The sequence below is a fragment of the Vanessa cardui genome, chromosome 3, assembly GCF_905220365.1.
Source record: "Vanessa cardui chromosome 3, ilVanCard2.1, whole genome shotgun sequence".
NCBI classification, from domain to species: domain Eukaryota; kingdom Metazoa; phylum Arthropoda; class Insecta; order Lepidoptera; family Nymphalidae; genus Vanessa; species Vanessa cardui.
The window spans coordinates 6,478,218-6,501,067 of record NC_061125.1 but is presented as its reverse complement, the minus strand read 5'-3'; the positions used below and the strand labels follow the sequence as shown (position 1 = coordinate 6,501,067).

The window sequence follows — 22,850 nt, the reverse complement described above, 5'->3', positions numbered from 1 at the left end:
AACTCTCATTCGTGTTAAGACAGCTTGAGAATTTCTCTTAGCTCTAACGGTCATTGAAACGATCTGTCAAATTGATCCGTCTATCTGAATCTGTGAAGTCAAATTCTTAAAAACATTTAAAGGTTATGTCTTTTACACACGTCACATTAATGATAATTAAACACCTACGGTGTAGAAAGGAAGGCTCTTTATGTTATGACCATTACGATCGTTCAAACTGTCAAGATGAACTTTCACGCGACGTTTGAAAATTAAATGTTATTTACATCATTTTTGTATAGTAAGCTATAGTGTAAATTTATCTAGGTCACAAAACATGTTTTAAATGATTGAACGAAGGTTTTATACCAGCTTACAATTTAGATTAGACCCTCACTTTTGTAAGTGATAAATCTACATCGCAACGGGTATGGACAGTCCAATCTAGTCACAATTATCTTCTGGATGGTGCTGGTGCAGGCAGGTTTTCAGCGCACCAAAGGTGCGCACCTCTTGCATGTTAATGTAGAAGAAATTGTGTCTAAGTCTTTACTTTACTTTTTTTATTTCTTATTGGTATATAAACTCCATATGATAATTTTGAGTCAATAATTTCTGCGCCTCTTTTTTATTTAGAAATTTAAAATTAAAGAAGTTCGCTGTCTTACTCTGTTTTAAAATATATCATAAAAACGAGACAAAATAAAACTTAGTGTTTTATAAACTATAATTACGTGACGCTAGCAATTAAAAAGCAATAAAAACGTAATTAAATGTTCCGGCTTATTTAAAATAAAGCGTTATTTATTAAATCATTTTCTTTAAGCGAATAGCGCTATCACGTAACTTCTATCACTATTCGCTACTTTCTATGAATAATGCAGTCTAGAGCATCTGAGAGGTGTTAATAGGAAATATACAATGCAATGTGAGAGCTAGTTTACTAATGACGAAATGTAGACATCACGTATACTCATTTAAAATTGTAATGGTCGTCCATAAGTAACGTGTTTTGTTAAAAGAAGGCGTTGTTGCATTACCATCATGATATGTCACGGTGCTTTGTTTTTGTACCAGTGTTTTATCTTTCAACTTTACTTGACTTGAACAACAAAAACATTTGTATACTATTCGTAAAGTATTGTTTGTCAAAAATCCACTAACACACACTGCCTCACAGTGCATAATGAATAAAGACTTTGACTTTCACTATACGGATCACAGGATACGTACACATGCATGTATATAAAAAAAAATTGTTAAGATTGTGATCAATAGTTATTATACTGTAGTGACTTTGTAGACGATATACACCTTGGAGTTGTAATGATTCCCTTCCAACTATTTCTTTATTATGTTGAATAAAGAATTTAAAAATTAACAACAAATCTCTTTAAAATATTTTATGCAATATATTATTTGTATGTTTTTAATACGTTAAAAATGAAATGAAAAAGGTATATATATAGGCCGACATATTACCTCATATGATGAACTTTTCTCAGAGACCATAATGAGATAACAAATTAGACCAATTATTCATATTATGTAACCGAAATTCTCATTTTATTCCACTAAGCGAGTTAAGCTTTCGTGAATATAAAATTATGACTTGCTCTCTATAAGAACATTATCCATTTATATTATTTATATAATGTTTCATTTTTTTTTATAAACTAATGTTTGGTATGCTTACTATACTACCTTTTTACTAAGCTTATTGCTTAGTAAAAAGGTATTCTAAGTTTTTTACCATAATTCTAGTCACTTATATAAATATTTTTACAATCATAATATGACTCACAGAATGCAATTCTTTAGGTATTACTTAGTATTAACTCAATATCCTTTGAATTCTTAGACAGTATGACCCACGATGCGAATACTTGAACCTTGGGCCTCTCTAATATCAACAGTTTTATACAAATATTAAAGTCGTGACAACATTAATCATTTGTTATTTACAGTTCCTTATTTGTAACAATTATGGATCCTAAGTTTTGACTAATGTAGCGAATAATTTACGTCACTTAAAACACGGATTTGCACTATTTATGTGTAGATTTCCCTTGTTACATATTACCGCAGCACGTGACGCCACATAGAGCAAATTTTAAATGTAATATTTGCGAAAGTGTACCAACTTAAAAAACATCTATTATTATAGATGCTTATCGGCACACGAGCTAAGAGCTAAGGGTGAGGAGAGTCATTAATATTTATTAATCATACAAAGGAATGTCTGTAATAAATTTAAAAAAAAAAACAAGTTGTTTGTTTCTATGTAATTTATACTTTATTTACGTATAAAATTTTCAGACTATTTGATAAATTTTATTGATTGATAAACCTCAAAGAACATCAGTAATAGCAAACTTATGACCAAAGAAGTCATATAGGGCCAACACTTTTTATATCGGTTTTTATAACGCAAAATAACAATAGAATTTTAATGCTATAAGTAGTAACCAATTAAACAAGTAAGCATTAACCATTTCCTATTTTGAAATGAATAATAAGATAATTATCATTGAACGTGATTTATTTGTTGTATATTTCCTTAGTTTCATTTGGGCTTGATAATACATCAATCCAAATATATTTTTTAATTAAATGTAACGTCACCGGACGCGTAGCCGATGTGGATCATTGAAGTATAAGTTATTGCTATAATTAATGCTTAAAATAAACGCAACGCACACATAAGAGAGTAGATAGTAGAGGAACGGGGTCATGATGGCATAAATAGGCGTACTGTTAGCCGTCAAGGCATACGGGTCGTTCGTACCCTATAGGCGATCCCCAATATGTTTAATGTCAAAAAAATAAAAATAAAATAATTATTAAATCCTTCTTCTATCTCGTTGTTATAAAAACACAACATCGGATGGTAAGAAATTAAAATAAGTACCATAAACTTCGCGAGATATGCGTCTACTCATACACATAATGACAGTAACTCAATTATGCTTACATAATAAGCGATTGTACGATTACTGACGCGTAAAACTATGTAACGGTGATCATCCATTCAATTTTACTTCTCTATAACTAAAACCACTTAAATATTATTAGATGAAATAAAATTTCTACCATTACCTTACGTATGAGTAGTATATTGTAATTTTATTATTGAGTCTTCAAAAACGAAAGTTCAATTAAATAAGAACCCATAAACTACTGTTAGGCATACAAAACCTCTGCTATTGAGGAGAAGACGAAAGGTTGATCTGACGCAGCATAAGTATAATGATAAACACAATTTAAGTACATGATAACTCAGTGATGACTCGATGAAATAACCACACAAAGCATTCTATTCAAAGACATATTTCTCAAACGAACTCATTATAGTATTTTCCTAAATCGACCGCTAAAAACCTGTATGGTCTTATATTATTATTTTAAATCTATAATACGATTTATATCATGTCTTAATATAAGCATTTTTTATCTGTAACAGAATCTGTGTTATTTATAAAGCGTAAATCAATCATGACTGTCTGGTAACATAACCTATATTTTTTTTACGTTATCTTTTGAGTCACTTCCTTACCTAAATTATTTATTTGGTATTAAATAAAGCATACGTCACGATCGTCATTGAAAAAAGAAACAAATACTTTTAATACATTAATTCAAATGTTCCGGGTCTCTTTATTATATAAGTATGTTGAATAATGATTTAAACTGCAAAAACTTATTAATTTTTATGAGACAATTCATAAAATATAACAGATTAAATATGCTTTATAGTAGAAAATATAATTAATAATTATTATCTATTACATATATTTAATTGCTGCGTTCCTTATAATTATTATAGTTCCTTATATTATATGTAAGATACTAAAAATCTATAAAATATGAGTAATAAGCGTTTTAATTAATGAATGATTAAATAAATACATAAATAAAATAAAAACTGACAGTGACGTTTAAAAAATTACTCAAGGAACGAAGTGTATTTTTAGCTAGCAAGCTATCTATATATAGCTAGTTATCTATCTTTATATCTGTGCTCTGGTGAAAGCTCTAAGTGCTCAATAACATACAACACAAGTAGGAACCATTACGTTGACAATTGCACGTCTATGAAATCGATGTCACGCTCCAGATTTCGTCAATGGGCATATTTTGAAGATGAGCCGTTGAGTAATCGTTACTTACTAAAGTTATTCGAATAACAACACAGATAATAATAAATTAATATTTATATTCGAATTTTTTTTTTTTTGTGTATTCGTTTTTAAATGCACTTATATTGCATAAGATCAATTTTATAATCGAAAACTTACCCGATTTAGTCTGGTTATGCAAAATTAATTTTGTTAGTCGTTGAATTATTAATACTTTTAATTACTGTGTATAATAACAGAACATGTTTATTTATCATTTTTTGTTCTTAAGATTATTTAAGTATGGGTTGTCGTTCTAGCGGACGCGAGAAGATAACAATTTACCGCTATTAAGTACAATACCTGTTGTGCCCGAGGCGGTCAGGAAAACAGCGCAATTCCGAAGAAGGAAGCGATTACTTCGAAAATAACTGACTTCTGTACACAATATTTACAAACAAATAAGTTTTCCATCATTTGTGTAAATTTTTGTAATAAATATCTATACTAAAATTAGTTTTCCATCTGCTTGACAAAAAATCGCTCAATAACTTTATAACAAAGAAATTTTGCCCACCTGTTACCTACCAATTATTTATTATTTAAATGAGCTTCAAAGAATATGAATTAGTTGTATTAACTGTTATGTGTATAGTAATGTAAGTTTATACAAATTAAATACGTTTTTGTACCTTTGGATTATATTTCTGTTTCTCTATTTCGAATCATATTGCGGTTTATCAAAAATGTCATCAAGTACCAAAGGAACAGATAAGAACGTAATGTTACGGCGAATCTCGATTTAATTTATGTAACTTTTATTGTCTATGGTTATTTTTGTGCCAGTTATTACATAAAAATATTAAACCACATACCGCTTAATACGCCTATTTCGTAATGGTACTTAATCTATTTTTTTCCATTCTATTTCCGAAATTTTATAAGAGTTAAAATTCAACGACATTTATAGCTGCAAGACAATACTTTTAGCTGTTGTGAAACGTAATAAATTCTATTAAGAATACTCATTTATTAAAAAAACTTATACGAAAATAAATGTTTACGTAACGTTTACAGAGCTAGTTTTTTCATAGAACGAGGTCATTTAACAACGTGTATGGTCAAAATCTAGCTTTCCCTTACAACTTTCCGAAACATACATATGATATACTTATATTTTTATTAGATAATATTTCACAATAGGAACGTATGATTAATACACAAAGCAAATTGAACCTAATTTGTTTTTTTTTTTACTAAAAAACACCAAAGTGTACTTTTCCTTTACCGACGCCCTTTAAAAAAAATATAGTAACACAAAAATCCTTAAAGTTCGACTGACAAAGGGATCCTATATGTTTTATGTACATACATCTTTTACCATAAATTACAGCTTTATTTATTTTACATTTGATATTTATGTGTTAACGTTACCTAAATAATGCAAACATACGAGTCCTCATTAACAACACAACAAAAGATTATAATTTTAATTTAAGAAACGAACATATTTGAAAATCATGAATTGAAGATTCCTTCATTAAAATAGTCGACCTTTGCTCAGTAGGGATAAAGTAATTGAATATTTTACAAAGAGACTGAATGATGGATTGACGGATCGAACATGATGCAAACTTCCTTCGTGCAGGGAGGACATAATTATGGTCGTTACATGATTTTCCTTTGATACCTATGATTGAGCGTAGATTTTGTACATTGCAATTCATTCACACATGATTTTCTTTACTGAAATGTATTAAAAATTGCAAAATAATTACGACATATTCAAAAGTTTATATTTCTAACCAGCACAGCTTATTATCAAATATGTGTTGTAATGTGTATTTATGTGTAAAGTCACTAAAGGTCCATCGAGCTCAAGCTTTAGGTATTTCTTATTCTAAAACTGTAATCTTATATCAACAAGTATGAGTAAAACAAAACTTACTATCCAGTTCATTTACGAAACAAAACTAGATCTTCTATGACCAAAATTTTCCATATATGTAATAACCATTTTCATAATAAAATTACAATTATTTCGACAAATACGAGTATACTACGAGATGACCCCGTCCGATTAGCCACAAGACAATTCATTGGATACGTGACCAAAATTTTATAATTGAATAATGTGGTCACGTATTTCAAATACGTTATTTATCATCATTATTGCCAGCTAACCCGAGCTTTCTCCTGATCTATGACACAATTTCATAATACGATGTTTTTGAAAGAAAAATGTAAATTTTTAAAGTGATTATGATAGCGGGTCGGAGGTGATAGGTGAGACTAGAATTATCTTCGCTAATATTTTTATAAATAATTCATTAATACATAAATAAAAGTTTCTTTATGTAAGTGTTCTCAATCGAATGACAAAATTCTGTAATGTCACTACGGTTTGGAGACTTTTGTCCTTGTTTTTTATAACGTTAAAAACTTTCGTTGATTCTGCGGTTATCATGAAACCTTGGGCCTCGTACTTGGTTCAAGTTCATTTTTTATATAAGATACAAATTATTCATATTTAGGTTAAATTTTATTTTAAGCACTTTTTTAATTCATACTTCAGATATATGATTGTCGCGTTAATTTGTTGTACAAGAGCGGCAAAGAAAATACTCTATAACGTTTTTCTTATATGGTATTATGTAATTGAAAATTCTCATCGCCTAAAATGTAGTTAGATATGACATAATTCTTACGTTTTCTCCGCAAATCCAATATCTACCGGCGAGTATGACAAATCAACACGCACGTAACACAGGACGTAACAGTATAAAGAATTCTAATCACATCAAATAGCAACACCTTCAGAAAGCTTAACGCTTATCTTGTTTATTTATTTGTTATCGATTATATATAATTGATATTATAAAGCTGTACAGTTAATCCGTAACCATTTTACAAGAGTCAAGAATAGTGATTCCTGACTAGTCCGATATGAGCATTAATGTTTACCTCAGAATGTTCGCGTCTGCGAAGGATAGAAAACTTTACGGGTCGACACCCCGAACAGCTGAATAGTAAATAGGTGAAATCACGGTGAATGGGACTACGTATAATGTATAAGTTATATGATACATGTTTAATCGATTATATTCTTTAAACTTCTTTCGAAGTATCGATTATTTGATAACGCTGTTTTTTGTACTTTTTATAATTGATAAAAGCAACAGTAGCAACGATCATTTCGAATTTATTAATTCATTTCAAAGCGATTGCATATTGCAGTTAGTTTGACATGGACTGTTTTTCTAACAACTAATTTCCATTTTATTCATTTGTCAACTGAACATTAAATATTGGCAATATTTGTGTATATTTTTATGTTTCTTAATAAATGTTAAAGGAAGAAATAAATTAATGCGATCGAAAGTGTTTTATGGAATTTTTATCATAAGAATTGCTGTAAATAATTTGAATAATTTAATATGTGCATTATTTAATTATATTGCAGTTATTTGCATAACTTATTTATTGAATAACAAACTGATGAGTCTCAGTCATAGCTTTGTTTTGCGACAATCTATTTCTTCTGGTCTTCTCAAATCAAATATCATGATGATATATTGATGACATTGAAACGAAATTTTAAATAATTAATTTATAAATAGAAAACATACACATGAATACAACTTATATCAATTGTACTAACTTAGTATCGATAAAATTAACTAATATTTTGAAAACATATTAATTATAAATAATTATAAGATAAATATTAAAATTTAAAATTACCTTCGATAATTTTATAATTTATTAACAACATATATTTAGCTAGTTAGTTGAAACCACAAAATCATGACAGTATTTCTAAACGAGACATCGAGAATACGGAAATTATCTCGAGTCAGCTTTCCTCTATTACCTCACACCACATTACTTATTCGAACAGGAAGAATATACTTGATACAAGTCCATACGCACTACAGATCATTAAGTAGCAAACAGTCGTCACTACACACATGTCATTACAAGACAATTCCAATGTTATTCATGTTTCACATCACTTTTACGCCTACGTACCGTAAAACTTAATTTACAAGTATAATCGACATAATAAGGCCTGCTGCATAATTCATACGTAGGAAAATGCAATCGCCGACGCTTGCGATGTATTTGTTATTTTCGGGTACAGTTTTGTTTTCGTGATTAAATTTACGTTATTGGATATTGCATAATCCTGATGAAGCGTTTGAATTATGAATAGTTTATTTCATATATAAATTTTCAAATTAATAATTAATAATTTGTTACTTTTCTTTACTTGTGAACAGTTATTAGACAAATTTTTAAATAAAGTTATCGTAAATGGTGATACAAAATTATATTACAAAACATATTGAGGATTTTTTATTTGTTACAGACGACACAGATCTGAAGGCTGAATCTTCAGAAATCATATCAGAAGCAGTAGCTCCGCCGCCTAACTTATACAAACAAGTTGAACCAGATTTGATAGCAGCTGCTGACCAAACAGACCACTCAATAGAAGTCGTCGGTGACTCACAAACATTCTTCCCTACATTTGCTAACTTATTTGAACCAAGACAGCAAAATAACTTTAGATTAGGTTTCGGCAGCCAAGAAGCTGCCTACAGTCAACGACCCAATTCATATAGATCGCTGTTAAATTATCCTCTATTTGGAGGGTATAAACCCTTGGAAGGATTTGGAAAGAGTACGCCGGCTTCTGAACCTTTAGTTGACGCTAGCAGTAGTATTTTAGGCTCTGGTAACTTTGGTATCATTAGAGGTGGCACTTTCTTTGCTCAAAACGATGAAGATGCTGAATACAATGATAATTTTAGTTCTTATTACAATAATGGACATGGAAGGCCATCCCTTAACGTCGGTTACATAGCAAATCCGCGTCCCAATTATAAACAAGACCAATTTGCTAATTTCAGAGATTTTGCTGATATAAATGCACCTTCTGGTTCAGCGTATTCGCATTATGTAGTCGTATATGCTAACAAAAATGCCACGATGGATGAAATAAGCGAAGAAACGAAAAATGTCTTAACAAAACCTAAAAATATCATAGAAACTTTAGAACAGCTCGACACACCGAGCCCGCCGAAGAAGAAATCAAAAGGAAAGGATAAATTAGAAGCAACTAAACAAAAGATGCTACACAAAAAGGAACAATGGAAGAAAGGAAATTCGAAATACATTAGCCAAAAGCATGACCCAGAAGAACCGTTATTAGCTCTAAGTTAAATCTAGTGTTAATATAAAAAAAGACTTAATACGTTGTACACGTGTTCATAGTGATAAGGAAGTAGTTTACAATTTTTGTCACTTCAAAGATGTGATAAATGGCTCACTGTCTAAATTAATAATATAAGCGTATATAGTGTGCGTGTTGTGACAAGTTTGAGTTTATGGTATTGAATGACTGCTATTGTGTGCAAGCTGATTAATAAATTAATTTCTTAAATATATTAGTTGTTTTAATTTTAACCCCCATAGTTACTGTGTATATTTTTTTTTATAAATAGTAAGGTACAAAGGACAGAATGATTGGTCAGCTGATGTTAAATGTTCACCGTAGACTATATATCACCAACCATGGGATCTAAGCTCCTATGTCCCTTGTGCCACGCTAACTCACTTTCCTTTAAAACGAACTCTACCACTAAATGAGAAAATAGTTGAAATAATAACTATAAGCATATGGGCCACCTGATGGTAAGTGGTCACCATTACCCATAGACAATGACGCTGTAAAAAATATTGACTATTCCTTAAATCGTCAATGCGCCACCAATCTTGGGAACTAAGATGCTATGTTGTCCCTTGTGCCTGTAGTTACACTGGCTTACTCACCCTTCAAACCGAAACACAACAATACTGCGTACTGTTGTTTAGCGGTAGAATATCTGATGAGTGGGTGGTACCTACCCAGGCGGGCTTGCATAAAGCCCTACCACCAAGTGGTATATACATCTACAGCTATAGAATATGTACAAATAAATGTGGTATATATTTATTTCCTTTTATTTTCTTTTCTGTGGGTATGTGAAATCCATAGATATGTAAAAATAAACATAAAATAAAAATATATTACTTACATGGAAACTTTTTCTCCTAGTACAACCATGTAATTGTTTATAAAGATAATTTGTGGAATAAATATTCTTATAATGCGAAATAAGTATAGAAAAAGGTACCCTTAAAAAAATCTTCAGTTTCAGACATTAGAAAGGTGGATATATGTTGAATGTCCTGGATTAGGTTTTACCTACGATAAATACAGTCAGTAGTACAGCTTTATGGCAAGCTGTGGGTAGGTACCACTAGTATCATATAAGTAGCAATACTAATTATTATTGTTTGTTTGAGATACTGTAACTATAGGGATAAAATCCCAGTTAAAGAATAGTTTGAAAAAAAAAATGCTACTAATGTATATGGGCAGCTGTAAACACATGACATTGGGGTGCCCATTCGAATGCCCCAGCCCAATTGAAAAAAAGTATGCCACGAGAAAATAAAAACAAGGTTTAAAGCACATTGTCTTGTCCTGCACTCACTTATAAGGCGACAGAGAATTACGTTAAAATTAGTCTGCAAAAACAAACCGAAGGTTGCTGGTATTACTTAATATATCGATAGAAATAAAAATAACTCACAAAAAAAATTATGAATAAAGAGGATGCTTCGAAAACTATTTCTACAACTCATAATCTATAAATTTTTAAATAATGTTGGTTTTAGCTCGATGCGCCACCTATTGATGAGTAGTTAAAGTAGTTACAACATTAGCTATTGTACCGCCATCTAGATATTATCTTAGTAAACTCTTAAGTTAAAAAATATTCGCCAATTTTTAAGCGACTTCATTATAAACGCAATTTTTACCTATTATTACTAAATACCCATTTAAATATATTTCATATTTTATCATTTTTGTCTATGAATGGGCAAAAAACTTATCGAAATATTTTAATCGGTTTATATTTATCCATCTATAAGGATGATTATTATCTGTATCGTTTCGGTGAAGTAACTTTATTGTTTTTAATATTTAATCTATGCTCCATAAAATAAAAAGCTCTGCGAGTTTGAGAAGAGTGTGGTTAAAATTTCCATATTTTAATTATGTACACATTTTTTTCTGTATTTATCTTGTAAAACATATTTAAGTAAATGTTAAATCTAATAAAATCGTCAATTAGTTGTAAGCATAAAGATAATCAAGTTCTATTAAATAGTTACACTTTGTGGTCAATATGTTCTCTGGAAAAGATGCCGCAAATTCAGCATATCCCACTCAGTGGGCTTTAAATCCAACTGCTTATCAAAATATTGATTCAAGCCAAGTAGACTGGGCAGCTTTAGCGCAACAATGGATTGCTATGAAGGAGGCTGCGGCCATTGTAGGAGCACCACCTCCAAAACCCGACATAGAAGAAGGAGAAGCACCTATGGAAGTCGAAAATCCAGACACCAATTGTGAAGCACCTGTAACACCAGGCTCTGATTGGAATGCTTCGTCTAATTCTTGGGGAAGTTCATGGAATCAATGGGGTAAGTCACTGTAAAGGCTTTTTATAACCTTTAAATTGTTCGGTTGCCTCGCCGACAAAGAGTTATGATTAAAAGGAAGAGTATAATATTGTAAGAAGTCAAACTCTTACTCTATTCGTTTTTTAAACAATGGTTTATTAAAAATTTATTAAAATTTGTCTAAAAGTCTTTGAATGCCATATAAATAGCGACAAGCTTGTAAAATCTAAATATGTAATAAATATTTCCTTATTTTAACTTGAACAATTCTAATAGAAACATATGTACACAGTATATATATGATATAACTATAATAGGTTGGGGCTGGTCAGGTTCAGGGCCAGTTGACCCTAAGATGACTTCTGATCCATCAATGGCTATTCCACCAATGATTGATGGATACTCTGACACAACAAGTACTACACCTGGGTAAGAAGATGTTTTAATATGCTTTCATTATTTGTAACTAAATAAGTGTCATGTGGCACAAACTGTAAATACCTCAAAGAAGTACTCCCTTTTTCGATACACTGCAGTACTGGCTTATTAGGAATCATGTGTTCTTAGAAGACTATTTAAGACTTTCTGATTCTCCTTTACATGACCAATTATTAAATACTTTCTAATAAATATGCATTGCATTATAATGAAATTAAGTATTTCTGTCATAAAAGTATGATTGGTTTTATTTATACTTACTTGCCTTACTGTAGTTAGGTACAAATATTTTAATGAAAAATATTTTTGGTACTGTTTGTATGAAGATTTATTTTTAAACAAGATCCTGTTTCTTACTAAATACTTGAGTATATCTTATTCTTGATTTAACAGCTGGCTTAATATTGTTTTTTATCAAAGAATCTCAAATTGACGAACATTGAAAATTGCTGCCCATACTATATACACAATATGTGTAATTTCTGTTCATATGTTATGTGTACCTAGCATTATTCCTTAGTGTACATTCTACAATATTTATTATAAACTTATTTAATTGTTGCATTACTCATAAATAATAATATGAAGATTAAAGGAACTAAATAACATCCTCACATTACAGATTAATCATATTATAAACAATTATTTTATAGTATTTCTGTATTGCTTTCACAAATTTGTAAATATAAAAAAAATCTAGATTCTAGATTTCTTAGAGACATGCTATATTTATTACTGGTGTCTGATTATTTGGCATGACAATGTCATTTATTTTAGAGGTTAAGGCCCTACCACATTAATTGACTTCACCTATTATATTTTTTGTTCTGTTGCTAAAAATGCATCAATTAAAAATATCAATAACTTACATTTGATTTTAGCCAAATATAAGTAAGAATATTACTGAGCCATATTTAAATTGAATATTGACTCTCTGCCAACAAATCTAAGTCTCCAGATATATATATAAGAATCATGTAAATTGTAATGAGGACTGGCCTGTTTGTCTGACCTTTACTAATACATCTCACACGCCTCTTTTTACATCATTGCTTTGATTCTATTTAAAGATTTTGTAAAACCAAAATAACAAAGTATAAATATTGTAGAACTCAAACTTTTTAAACATTTTGCAAATAGTGAAAATCAAAAGTGTCAGTCATTTTTAATATTATGTTTAAACCAATGTTCTGTGATCATTTACAAGTTTTAAAACAACTATTTTATAAAATTTAACCCCGATTATGCTTTATTATCCATACAAATGTGATATACTATAAATATACTATGTAAATAAAAACTTAGAATAGTGTTTCCTATATGCAAAAGTAAGCATGATGTAAGTCCTGAACAGATAAATCTTCTGTGACTTGAGACTTGAATCTGAGGGCAGAATTTCCTTGATGTTGATAGCTGCAAGCCAGCCTGAGTAGGTACCACACAATGGTTAGAACGTGTGCATCTTAACTGATGATTGCAGGTTCAAACCCAGGCTCCACTATATATATGTGCTTAATTTGTGTTTATAATTCATCTCGTGCTCAGTGGTGAAGGAAAACATTGTGAGGAAACTTGCATGTTTCTAATTTCATCGAAATTCTGCCACATGTGCTATCCATAATTGCATTGGAACAGTGTTGTAGAATATGTTCCTAACTCTCTCCTTAATGGAAGAGGAGGCCTTATCCCAGCTGTGGGAAATGAACAGGGTGTTACTTTACTTTTACTTGACAGCAGTACTCAGTACTGTTGTGTTCTGATTGGAAAGGTAAGTGAGCCAGTGTAGCTACAGGCACAAGAGACATAACATCAGTCCTCAAGTTTGCTAAGTATGATGAGTATAATAAGTATAAAAGTATAATATTTCTTCACCACCATTGTCTATGGACAGTGATGACCACTTACCATTTGCCCATTTCCTCTTCCCTCAGCCACCTCGATATGATGTTATAAAAAATTAATATATTACATACATTTAATAGGTATAACTAGTATTACATTGGAGAGTACCAAGTAAAAGAATAAAAATTAATGACATTTATTTTGTAGTCTCAATATAAATCATTGTTGTTTTTTAATATGTGATTATAAACAATTTAAAAAATCATTGTGACCTAAATGTGTATAAACTAGTTCTAAGTAAATCTAGTAAGGCCTTATAAAGATATCAATGAATTTATATATATTTATAGTTAAAGGTCTTGTATAAGAGTATTGAACTTGCTGAAAAACTCTTTATCTGGTTTTTTCTAAGGTTATTCTATTAATAGTAATTTTAATACACTTGTTTTTAGAGTTGTGCTAAGCATGTGGTTTTTTTTTCAGCTTAATTAAGTAGAATTCTATTTCTAAAGACAGAGTGGAACCTTAATAAATTAATTACCCAATGAGCTTAAAAACAGTTGTATGAATTAAAATAGACATTTATAACCTTTTTATTGTACAATATTTTTCAGTTATACTACTGGTACTGTGACCACACCTACCTTTCAACATGGATACTGGACAGCACCGCAATCCGAAAACTCAACCAATAATAGGAGTGAGAGTAGGAGTCGAGACAGAAGATCCAAAAGCAAAAACAGAGATAATAAAACCCCTAGAAATAGATCGCACAGGTAAAACATTTGTTTTTATTATTACTTTTATTAGTGATATAGCTTGATGCCCTGGTCTAAATTTTATTATAGACAACTAATCACCACATAAATAACAATATAGCAATTCTTTATTAGTTATGAGATATTTGAATAAGTTTAGATCTTAAATTTGATTTTATAATCTTATGCACAACAGTGTATATTCCATATCTGTTTCCTTATAATACACATATAGCCCAGGAATTTTTTGGAAAAAAGATTAAGAATTGGTAATTATGTTACTTACAGCGATAAAAAAAATTGTATGCTCACTCCTAGCTACCAATTGCTCCAAATGAAAAATTACCTATTAAGCATTGCTTGACTAACCCTACTCATGATGACTTTTCAGGGATAAACCTCCTTTAATACCACCAGTCATTGAACCAATAATCATGCCGACACCTGCAGTTGCATCCACCATTGATGCTGCTAAACGGCGGCAGCTGCCTGCATGGATTAGAGAAGGTACACATTATTCATACAAATTGAACATATCTCTCGGTAAACAACTGATGTTTTACAATGACTAAACTTAATATCTCATATGTTACTCTAAATTCACAATTTATATTTGATTAATTTAATTAATAATTGTGTGATTGAATTAAGGTTTAGAGAAAATGGAACGCGAAAAACAGAAGGCAATAGAACGTGAACAAGAAAAGAAGGCTCAAGAAGAAGCAGAAATTGAGAAGAAGAGGTTGGAAGAAGAAGAATTGGAAAGAATAAAATCGGAGGCCGGCGGTCAACCTGTTCTACCAGCCAAGAGCAAATTCGTAAGATCTATAATAATTTATACATAAAATACTATAGGTCTACAAGTACATTACTTCACAAGCGTTAATTGTTGTTGAAGCTTATGCCATTTACACATTGAAACTGTTTTAAAAAAAATCTATATCAAAAGCAATAAGGTATGTTTCTTTCAAAATCGGAACACACATATTATAATAATTCAATATTTGAGTTAAAATTACATATATTGTTGGGGGGGGGGGGGTTGACAGAAAAAACTATTGATTATTGAAACAGAATGTAATTGAAGGAGTGAGTGAAAGGGAATAATAGTAGTAAGATGAATGGATATATGAAGAGAAAAGATGGAGGAAGAATATTAATAGGAAAAATTATAGTGTTTATTGACAACGTCACTCACTTCACTCACTTATTGTTTACCACGATTTCTGTCATCGCATCTTGCATACTGAATACCAAATATTCTAATTAAATAAATTGTTGTCGTGACAGGAGTCGGAGTCTGAGGGGTCGCAGTCGGAGAGCGAGCGCGCGCCGTCGCCGCTGGGCCGCAAGTCGCGCGACGAGCTGCTGCAGGAGTTGGTGAGTCCTCTGCTCTCTCGCCCCAGCGGTCGCCGTCGGAGGTGGTACCACTGGGCAAAACTTGCATATATGCCATAGCATTTTGCAAATAAACCTCTAATAATTTTGTTCCTCAAACTCATTCTGGTTTTAATAAATTACTATTAATGTCCAGATGGCCCAGTGGTTAGAACGCGTGCATCTTAACCGATGATTGCGGGTTCAAACCCAGGCAAGCACCGCTCTTTCATGTGCTTAATTTGTCTTCATAATTCATCTCGTGCTCAGCGGTGAAGGAAAACATCGTGTGGAAACCTGCATGTGACAAATTTCTTAGAAATTCTGCCACATGTGTATTCCACCAACCCGCATTGGAACAGCGTGGTGGAATATTTTCCAAAACCTTCTCCTCAAAGGGAGAGGAGGCCTAAAGCCCAGCAGTGGGAATTTACAGGCTGTCGTTGTAATGTCAATATACTTTACATGCATAAAATACAAAAATCTTAGGAATAAACACAAAAAATAAATTAAAACAAAAATAGAGAAATACTGAAAAAAAAAAAACAAATATTTGATCTGTGATACAATGAGCGGAGTTATGGCTAATTAGCCATCTCTTCAGGCAACTCAATCTGAGAGATGTTTTTTAATAACATCTTAGGTAAGTGGAGTTGCCATAAACTTACATGTATATATTGTGTATATTTGACCATACCACTTATTCTTAATACATGTATAAGTATATATATTTAAGATGACTATTATATTAAATATTTTAAGTAATAAAATATTTCAATGCAACAAAATTATTTTTAACAGCATTTTTTAGATGTAGAAATTAATTGATTTTTTTTTTATTTTTCTGGACACATATTCTCTAACTTTATGGTCTGCACAGTTAACGAGTTGTCTAGCAATTTTATTTTGTGACTTGGATCTTATTACAATATACAACACGTATAGATACGTTTACTCAGTGAAGCGCTCGCCTTCATGTTAAATGTTTATTTTATATGATTGTATTGTCAACAGATGTTAGCCGTACGTCGTTCGCTAACAGAAATTCTGCTGGAAGTGACCGACCAGGAGATACATACGGTGAGCCAGGAAGAACTGGCGCGGTATACCGCCGCTCAAGGTATTTCCACTCATATAGGCTTATACCAAACGCCCCGAGCGCCAAGACTTTGCTATACAAGAAACGTTCGCCTGACTCTGTCCGCGATGTAGTATAGTGTGCCCATTGTCATAAGTGTCGCGAACCGGACCGTGATGTGTATCGTGTAACATAATAGCTAATGAAGTTTAATTTCAGATGTCGCCCGTTGATCGAATACATGTAGTGTGTTATTAATGTTGGTTTTATTTATATGGTAAAAGCTTCGCGCCTCAACGCTATGAAGGCGAGCAAGTCCAAGGCGCTGGCGTCCATCGCCAGCGGGCTCGGTGAGTGTCCCTCTCGCTCTCGCTCCCTCTCGCTGTCCCTCTCGCTCTTGCGGGTGTTCTATGTCACGCGCACGCACGCACACACACACACACACACACACACACACACACACACACACACACACACACACACACACACACACACACACACACACACCACTAGAGCTGTACGATTCCATCCAGCTGAAAACAAGTGATTTATCCGAAAGCAAAGCTTAAATAGAAATAGAAAGTTGTTCATAGAATTATCACAATGTATAACTATTTACGATACATCCGACTCCGTAACAAAATGATAACAATAAATAAAAGTGATAAACAAATCATGTGTATACTATACCAAAATTACTGATAAGAACATCTACACAACATATGCTCTCACAATCAAATAGATAAGAGAATAAATATTATTATTAGAACTTTTTAACTGACTTAAACATTCAATTTCAATGTTCCATCAAAAGTAAAGGTGTTATATTTAGTACTTTAGTTCTCACCATTTGTAGACACAATTTTATTTAGTTAAAGACATATTAGTGACATTAACTAACACGTTAAATCCGAATATAGCACTGACATAGAACATATTGCAATACGACAGCAATAAGAGTGGATCTTTAGACCGATTTTATAAAGGATTTTTACGTGTTATTGCAAAAATGTATATGGTGGTATTACTACATGTAAAATAATCAGTGTTGCCAGTAAAGAAACACCACATACATTTAATATGATTTTTTTTCAGCATTTCGTCATCTTTATTATTTAGTATTCACTATTGGTTATTAACTACATTAATGGAAAACGATAGGTAAGATTGAATTTATAATAAGAATTAGTAAAAAATAGATAGAAAGTGATTTATTAATTATCTAAAAATTGTTATTGTAAATAGATATTAATTTTCAAAACTTAATCGGCCACTTGAATAATTGTAAAAATAATACATGTCGGACGAATACTTGAACTTATATTTCAATATGGTATTGTTATACATCAATCGTTACTATGTTAACCAAAACCGTAATATGTTAAACTTGTTTAATGTTAATAGATGTTTTACTCTAATACTGATACGTAAATTGTCGTCATAGATTATAAGAATTATAAGTAGACTCATCAATGTTGTACTACAAACGATATATTACTTTCTAATGAATAAAAACAATACTCCAACAAATGCCATTGACTATGAGAATTGAGAAAAAAAATGTCTTCGTTTAAATAATAAATATATAGTGGTTAAAATAAAGACAGTATCGTGTCGGTGTGTGTGCCCGTGTGTTATCGGTGTGGGTGTCGCAGGGCTCGGCGCGTACGAGAGCAGCGACGACAGCGCCGAAGAAGACCACCACGACACGTCCGACACGCAGCTTCAGGTACGTCACACACACACACACGGTACAGCTTGCTTGTTGTATTAACATTGGGGGGGGGGGGTTTAGTATAAAAACTGCATAACAACAACAACAGCCTGTAAATTCCCACTGCTGGGCTAAAGGCCTCCTCTCCCTTTGAGGAGAAGGTTTGGAACATATTCCACCACGCTGTTCCAATACGGGTTGGATACACATGTGGCAGAATTTTTATGAAATTTGTCGCATGCAGGTTTCCTCACGATGTTTTCCTTCACCGCTGAGCACGAGATGAATTATAAAGACAAATTAAGCTCATGAATCAGCGGTGCTTGCCTGGGTTTGAACCCGCAATCATCGGTTAAGATGCACGCGTTCTAACCACTGGGCCATCTCGACTCATAAACTGCATAAGATACGGTTTAATTGCTTTTTGGTTGATTGGTTTTCATCTAATGAAGTGATCACGTCATTGGTTTAATGGTAACCAATCTACCAACACCAGAACCAAATTGCACAAACACAACCTAAAAAAAGAAGATAAAAGGGTTACATGTTTAGACTAACTAGACCGAAATATCAGAGACATAAAAAGACTGAACGTGAATGTTAACAAAAAATCATAGATTTATAATATAGGCTATTGAGTAATCCGTCAATTGAAACGGGAATCTCTGTGGCAGCTTGATCATCAGTATTCGATAAAAATCTGATTCTTCCAGCCTTACTAATTCTCACTTCTTTAGTTAACATAGTAATAAATTCATTAAACTAAATCAACACGTATTTTTTTATTTAAATGATAAATAAATCAATTTAGACCTTTTAAAATAGTAACGATAACGTTAAAAAAACGAATGATCAAATATTACATGGAATGTTAAGCACATAAAATTAACTTTTATACTATATAGCGTTAAGGTTTGCTATAATAAAAAAAAATATTGATGTAAAATGTTTTAGTTCGGGCAATTCTCAAAAGACGTTTTCAGTATAACTGTGTGGCCACAGTCCAATGCAAGTTTGAATTTTTGTCTTATTTGCCCAATTGAAAAAAAGAACATTGAGCAATATATATTATTCAGTTACTAGAAATTATCGTACCAATCCGTTTAACAAAAACTTAAGCATAATTGCCTTGTCTTGTTTTGAGTAACAGCACCTTAAAAATAGTGCTTGTATGTACGGAATAAAGGAATCCTTAATTTAGTGGAATAGTGTTAAACCAATGTTCCATTACATAAGGTAAGAATCATCAAAATCGGTTCATACATATAAAAAAAAATGTATATATGAAATAATACTCCAATTTTTACAAGATAAATTAAGGAAATAAAATCAAATTACCGGTTTAATTTTTTATATTGTTTATACAGGTTTTTCTAAAAAAACACATACATATATTTAAATATAAGTTTTGTATTTTATCTGAGACAATTTCCTGTAATAAAAGATTGTTCTTCCAAATATTGACAAGACTTTTAGACACTTTAAGATATTACTTTATTACTAGTTTTTCATGTTCCGAGTATCACCTGTATGAGTCGAAAAATCAAAATATTTGTATGTTGAAACAACTGTAAGCAGACGTTCAAGTTTAGAAATGCAAGCTAGTTTTAATCCAAAGAAACGAGATTGCTAAAAACCCGTTTTTTCGGGGTTGGCTCGATTTTGGTACCAAACCGGAAAGAGATTATTTAATTACAATTATTTTTTTGGAGGATGTAGCCGTGTCACTATATCTCTACTTGCGCCCGCCCGGACGCTTGTTGTGCATAAGCTGATACACAAAACAGTTCTGGGTAGAGCGAAAACTATATAAATATCTCTAGCGTTATTTGGATAAATACGAGCAATGTGTGAAAGTCAAATTACAAATTGCGATACTGCAATGCATCGAATCATAACTTGCTTCTTCTTCATATATTCGTTAAAAATGCTGTAACTTCTAAATAAGGTTATCTTCAAATTTGGAGAAGCTAAACCTGATTTTCTAATAAGACAAAATAAATGTTAACTGGAAACGAAATAGTCCCCTTACCCTAAAAATCAACTTATCTGTAAATTAAAATAGAACTAAAATCTTGTAAATGAATTTCGATTAAACCAACCTAGAAGCTATTGGTTATATGTTCTGATGTTATTGTCTTACTAAATGGAGTAACTCCAAATAATTATTGATTATTTTTAAAATATTAAATTAAACGTAATAAATTCATACTAGGAAATCATAAGGCGCAAACGTCAGGAATTTGAACGAACATCGCGGGAAATAGAAGCAGAGGTGCGGCGTGCCGAATTAAAGGAGACCGGCGAGGGAACCACCACGCCGCCCAATACTACACCGGAGAGACCAAGGCGATCACGTGAGTTTAAAGACGTTTGAGAGGCAAGCATAACTAAAAGTGTGGTTCAATGGCCTGAATTAAATTTGAAATATATTTGGCTAATCATGTTTAATGTCGCGCTTATATCGACTTTTTATTACGTAATGAAGCTCGAGTCGAATAACAGACCGCTATTTTAATTTTGTGTCCAGATTTTTTGCAAACCTGAAATTTCGTCGATTTATCTTAAGAGATAAAAGTTTACAGTTAAAATTTTACTTATCAAATACTTACTTTAATTAATGTCGTAAAATATTCTAAATTATCTTTATAGTATAATTTATTCGTATAATTAATTTTACATGACAGTGTCGATTGAGCCAAATATTATAACCTTTTAACTTTACACCTCATATATATTATACAATAAATTTATTATGTTTTCTTAAGGATCATCTGCAACACCACCGCCCATAGACAGTGAAACACCCGAGAAAAAAATTGAACGTCGGCCTTCTAAAGATAAGAGAATAAATAATAAATCCTCTGATAAAGTCGATAATAGAAAATTAGATACAATCCAAGAAGAAAAACCAAAGAAATCTAATAAATATGAAAATACGCCAAGCCCACAAAAATCGAATAAAGCAAGTAAAGATGGGACAAATTCTAGTTCTAGTGATTCCGAAGACGATTCAGCTAGTTCTAATAAGTCATCATCAGAAAGTGGACCCGAAGCTAGAATTGAGAATAACCGGACCAAAAAACGTAAACGTAGGAGTACCAGTTCTAGTGAATCCCATAAGAAATCTAAAAAACATAAAAAAGATAAATCAGTAAAATCGAGTGAAAAGTCCTACACAAAATCCAAGCATCACACTGAACACGAAAAAACTGAAAGAACAAAATCAAAGAAGAGAGACGATTACTACGATAAACACAAGTCTAGGAGTAGGGACTACGAGAAGTCGCACAAAGACAAGTATAGGGATGATTCGGACGAAGACAGGCCAAGAAAGCGCTCCAAGCGTTCTCGTTCCATTAGTTACGAATCGCGCTCCGGTCGACGAAAAAGTAGAGATCGCTCCGAAGACAGATCTCGTAGGCGGGATAAGAGGTCATACGATAGGGATAGTTCGAAGAGGGATAGGTCTTACGATAGGTCCGGTCGAGACTACGACAAGTACGATAGGTATGAACGCTCTAGGGACGACCGCCATGACAGCTACTCCCGCCATCGCCGATGAACAGCAGGTTACAAATGACACAGGTGGTATTTTTTACTTACGTTTCAAAAAGTTGTGTGTACCTTTCGTCAAAACATCCATTATTATCGTACTATATTGAAATACTCTTATCTTCATAGTAAATACTTCCTAATCCTAATCTTCGGTTTTCAGTGAAAACATTATTAATAAGATTTGATTACGTTTTTTAATACTATGTATTATCCTGCAATCTTTTAGAGTATACTTTAAAACAAAATAGTTAATATCAGACCGTATATTTAAATTAAGGCTGTGATAAATTATTTTTAACTTTTCTTGCAGGTTCTGGTGGCCCGTAAGAGTATGCTTCCGGTGTAAATAGTTTTTTGTGTATTATATTTTATTTGCATTAGAATGTAATAATACAAATAAATTTTACTATTTCAAAGTATTTTTTGTATATTTTTTATAATCATTACTCTTCCTACCAGTAAACATT

At 31.8% G+C, this 22,850-nt stretch overlaps 2 protein-coding genes across 3 annotated transcripts in view; both read left to right on the top strand.

The window, feature by feature from the left end:
• The window catches only part of LOC124543881, a 43,978-nt gene extending 34,430 nt beyond the window's left edge, over window positions 1–9,548 (top strand). The window contains exon 2 of the mRNA XM_047122202.1: window positions 8,470–9,548. Coding sequence (XP_046978158.1) covers window positions 8,470–9,326 — 857 coding nt within the window. The 3' untranslated portion in view covers window positions 9,327–9,548. The remainder of the gene's footprint in view (window positions 1–8,469) is intronic.
• A 1,587-nt stretch (window positions 9,549–11,135) lies between these two features.
• LOC124543957 (arginine/serine-rich protein PNISR) lies at window positions 11,136–22,802 on the top strand. Of its 2 annotated transcripts, XM_047122298.1 has the most exons (12): window positions 11,136–11,639; window positions 11,936–12,047; window positions 14,513–14,674; window positions 15,048–15,163; window positions 15,308–15,474; window positions 15,947–16,036; window positions 17,048–17,153; window positions 17,396–17,461; window positions 18,767–18,840; window positions 21,041–21,182; window positions 21,594–22,413; window positions 22,694–22,802. In XM_047122298.1, the coding sequence occupies exons 1-11, from the start codon at window positions 11,342–11,344 to the stop codon at window positions 22,388–22,390; spliced, it is 2,130 nt and encodes a 709-aa protein (XP_046978254.1). In that variant the 5' UTR covers window positions 11,136–11,341; the 3' UTR covers window positions 22,391–22,413; window positions 22,694–22,802. The 2 variants fall into 2 exon arrangements, with proteins under 2 accessions (XP_046978254.1, XP_046978253.1); XM_047122297.1 differs by having other exon boundaries at window positions 21,594–22,802.
• Window positions 22,803–22,850: the final 48 nt, after the last annotated feature.